Source organism: Prosopis cineraria, unplaced genomic scaffold (genome assembly GCF_029017545.1).
Source record: "Prosopis cineraria cultivar Desert tree isolate PC_DT_omini unplaced genomic scaffold, ASM2901754v1 PC1099, whole genome shotgun sequence".
Lineage (NCBI taxonomy): Eukaryota > Viridiplantae > Streptophyta > Magnoliopsida > Fabales > Fabaceae > Prosopis > Prosopis cineraria.
In genome coordinates this window covers 832-5,205 of record NW_026556424.1, presented here as the reverse complement: position 1 = coordinate 5,205, position 4,374 = coordinate 832, and the positions used below count along the sequence as shown (strand labels likewise).

Below are 4,374 nucleotides of genomic sequence, written 5' to 3'. Positions count from 1 at the left end.
GACAGTAGGGTTCTAAAATTTTGAATTAATGATGCTTAGGTTTTTGACAAATTTTTTTGAGAAGTGAGTTACAAGTATTAATTCAAAAAATTTAATTGTATATAAAACATTTAAGTTTTAAATGTACATTTTGATATTGCATCTAGAATTTTTATTTGTAATTATCTGAATTAATATTTATAACTTTTTTAAAACTTTATTAAGAACCTAATTATCATTGATTTAATATTTTGGGATCTAATTATCATTAAAAAACAAGCACAACAACATCAGTTCAATTTTTAACAGATTTTTAAACGTAAATTATATATCTCTCTTCTTGATTCACTATCTTCCACGATAAAACGTTTGTATTTTGAGCTGTATATTGCTCTCTTTTCTTTTTTCTCTTTAACAAATCATCAAGTCATACAGAGTCTAAGTTATATTTGAGTTGGGTTGGCCATTAATTGTATTTATATTTTAATTTTAAAATTTGCTAAAATTTATGGAAAAATGATTTTTTTTTTATATATAGACAAAGGAAAACTAAGGCATGCTAATGCCTAGCATCTACTACCACCCCACTACAATCAGATTGCAAAAACAGAATGAGCCTATGAGGAACTTGGTTGATAGAGTGGAACCCAGGATGAGTGGAGAGACCCCACCTTGCAAGGAAGTCTACCGGTTTATTAAGTTCATGAGACACATGCTGCATCTTCACCTCCCAAGTCTGACGCAAAAGATCTTGTGCCATTTCAATGGTGACATGATCTTCATGCTCAACAATAGAGCCCACTGTCATCAAATCCAATGTCTCCATAGAGTTTGTTTCAAGAATCACTTTTCTATAGCCTGAGTCCCAAGCCAACTTAAGCCCGTATACACACGCAATAATCTCCACTGAGAGGTTGTCTCCCCTAACCAAACGATAAATAAAACCAAAAATGAATTGACCTAAAAGAATTCCAAATGCTCCATCCATGTTGATTTTTATCCACTCATTAGGTGGGTATTCCCATCTTAGCACAGGATGTGTTATGATCTCTCTCCCGATTCTGACCTTATGATGTGATTTGTGATAACCCTTATAAAAATAAATTAATATACATATATATATGATAATTTGTTTATGTGTGTTTATATTAAATCCTTATACAATTATGCCAATAGAGGAAGCTGATGCAATGGTAGTTGGGCTGGATTACTTTCATTTGGTCCCAAGTTCGAACCGTAGTGAGCCTATGGAACATTTTTCTTCCTTTGCTGATTTTCCTCATAAAATTACCAAATTACCCCTAATATAATTAGATTTTTTTAACTCTTCTTTTGTTCTTCAGCAAGGATTCTGGAGCAACAGAGAGAGAGAGAGTCGGTGGAGAGAGTAAGAGGAATCCTAGGTCTAGAAATTTCACTTCCTCCGTGTACAGCAGTCACTGGCGTTGGTGACTACAGAGGTTCCGTCCGCCGTTGCTAGTTGATTGAGTGTGTGAGTATGTGGCTTCCTTCTTCCCTGCTGTGACGCCGTCTGGTGTGTATACGGGCTCAAGCTGCAACTTGCTTCCTCCTCTGTTCTGGGTGTTGTAAAAGAGCACGCTAAACCTTCTCCTTCTTCCTCCTTGAATCGTTGCTGCTTCTCTTCAGTTTTAGCTGTTATTATCGTCGGTATGCTTGCCTCTACTCCATCTGTCGTTGGTCAATCAACACGTGATCTTTGCACTCTGTTTTTCTTTATTTATTTCAGATTACCGAGCTCTTTCTCCCTTCTTTATCCAGGTGCATGTGTGAGTATTTAGATCTTCCTTCTCTTTATTATCACTAGTGATTATCGTTGGAAAGAGTTGGAGACTTGTGCTGCACCGATTGCTCCGGCTGCCTTTCATGTTCTTTGTCTCTGTTTTTCCTCTTCGTTTTCTACTTTGGTTCTATCTGTGGCGTCACCTTCGAGTAACAGCTGGGATGAGAAACCAAGTTGCCAGAGCTGCGGCAGTGCTGTTATGAATGTGGATTATTGTTGCTGATTCATTTCCTGTGTTTCCTTGCGAGTAGTGCCCAGTTTTCTGCTTCCCTGTTCTGCTGCAATCTTCATTTTCTTCTTCTCTCTCCTTTGTTGTCTGTTGCCATCTGGGTTGAAGAGGTGAGAAATTTTGAACTCTCCTATTATTAATCTACTGTGTCGTGAGAGTAAGAGATAATAACATGTGTGCTGTGCATATACGTGACATGCAGAAGTAGAGTTTGTACATGCTACTGTTACTGTTTGGTATGTGTAATCATGGCAACCTCACATTGTTCTATCATCACTCATGCTGTTACGTAGGAAGAAGAAGACTGAAATTTGAGCTAGAAATTCATCTAACTTGGAGATAATATATGATATATGTGAGTTGAGGATTGGGATTTCAGAATTTATTCCCTTTGTGATTGTGCGTACATGCATCAAAAAAAAAAGAGAAGAAGAGAGGAGGAATTTCTATTTAAATGAATATTGTGGTTATGCAAGGCAGCAAGATGATATTGTAGATTGAGATTCCAATTAGAAATTATGGAATTAGTGATATTGCAAGGTCTCAATGAAACTGAAAATTTAGGAAGGAAAATATTAACATTAACTTAAGCAATTATGTATGTATGTTGTTTGGTAAAATACCCAGGACAAATTTATTTATTTATTTATTTATTTATATTTTAATAGGGTGCTCAGAAGAAAGGGAACCTAACCAAAATTGAAAGAAAGGATATTTTTAAAAATTTTGAAGCTCCGACGAGTAAGTGAATAGCATTTCATTTAATATTTTTATTTTTATTTTAATAGCCTCTTTCCAAAATATTTTTCTTATGAACTATATTAATTGTGAAAATTATGAGATATCAGTGAAAGACAAACGAGTTATGATATATGCATTTATTGATTCTTACAAAGATATTTCTAAGTTTGATGAAAGTATTCTTATATGGTTGTTAAACTTTAAAATTTATTGGATACTCAATTAATACAAATTTATGATTTTGACAAACGTTGAGATTTGGCACAATTCATGCGAGTTTGATTTTGAGAATGAAAATTTAAATTCAAAATAATTACTTCTCTCGCATGTTGAAACGGGATTTCTAAGGGAACTCTATACAGAACACTTCTGCTAACGGCAATTCCGTTAGCCCGTAGCGTGCTCTGGTTAAACACTAGCTAGTTTGTTTTGTGAGTTTTATTCTCACGTTTGGTATTCGTGGGCTTTGTACCCGCGTTTGATTTCGTGGCCTGAGTCGCATTTGGTTACTTACCCTCGTGGGCTGTGTGTCCACATTTGATTCGTAGCTCCGGCTGCGTTTGGTTACTTATCCTCGTGGACTGGTGTGTCCACGTTTGTTTTCGTGGCATAAGCCACGTTTGGTTATTTACTCTCGTGGACTGAGTGTTCACATTTGTAACCTGTTCTGTTGAGTTCTCAAAATTTTAAATGTTGATTAATATGTGTTTCTGAAATTTATCTGGTGTTGACTAGTAATTTGTATCACTTTGAGTTATATGAGAGCAGATGGTTTCTTTAAGCATGATAACATAAATTGTTCTCTACTTATTCTTATTTTTCAAATATGATTATGACTTATATGCTTATAATTTTGGTGGAATTACTTTTAATTATTTGACACCATTATTAGAGACTGTCAATTTAAATTTTTAAGAATTTTATCATGGGAATGCTATTCACTGAAAAAAATTATTTGGCTTCAAATTGGTTAGCTGACGCCGATTCCACCAGCGACCTCTAAAAGGACAACTAGCTACAGTGGGTTGATATTTTGATTGGTAGTATTGCCTTTATGTAAATATATAATTTGTATATCCTTTTGATTTGAGAGAAAGAGTAGATGCTCCACATAGGTTGTTGATAAACTTTATTTTTGATCTGTATATTGGTTGTTGGCTGGAAGGAGCTACGCTCCTGATTTATACTGTTATCTATCAGAATTTTGTTGTAGAATTTTTGGGAGATCCTAGTTACAGGGGAGGTTCTGCCGAAATTTCTACAAAAATATCGACACTTTCTTATGATATTGAATCTAATAAGTTATTTTAATTCTCATAGGATTTGATTAAATTTTGTTCCTTTCTTTTGTAAAATGAAATAAATGTTTATTTTGAGGCTTATGAGAATGTGTAAGTGACTCATACCCGTGCCGGTCACCCTCTATTTTGGGGTGTGACATGCTTCTTTCAAACTTAGGACAGTTGTTAGAGCTCGATTCACGATAGCTTAAATTGGTATACTCGTATTCTCAAAAATAAAGAGATTTTGTCGCTTCCATAAATCCCACATATAATGGTAAAGAGAGCGCTCCAATCTGTGAACTCTCTCATTTTCATAGTCATAATATTCCATCTCAGCCATT

The 4,374-nt window shown here is 34.8% G+C and overlaps 1 protein-coding gene across 1 annotated transcript; it reads right to left on the bottom strand.

Annotated features, from left to right (window-relative positions):
* Positions 1-538: 538 nt before the first annotated feature.
* Positions 539-967, bottom strand: LOC129299252 (uncharacterized). Its single transcript, XM_054937711.1, has one exon. The coding sequence runs from the start codon at positions 965-967 to the stop codon at positions 539-541; it is 429 nt and encodes a 142-aa protein (XP_054793686.1).
* Positions 968-4,374: the final 3,407 nt, after the last annotated feature.

What these genes read in the sequence shown, in the direction of transcription:
- LOC129299252 (XM_054937711.1), bottom strand. Translation starts at nt 967, where the DNA reads ATGGATGGAGCATTTGGAATTCTTTTAGGTCAATTCATTTTTGGTTTT.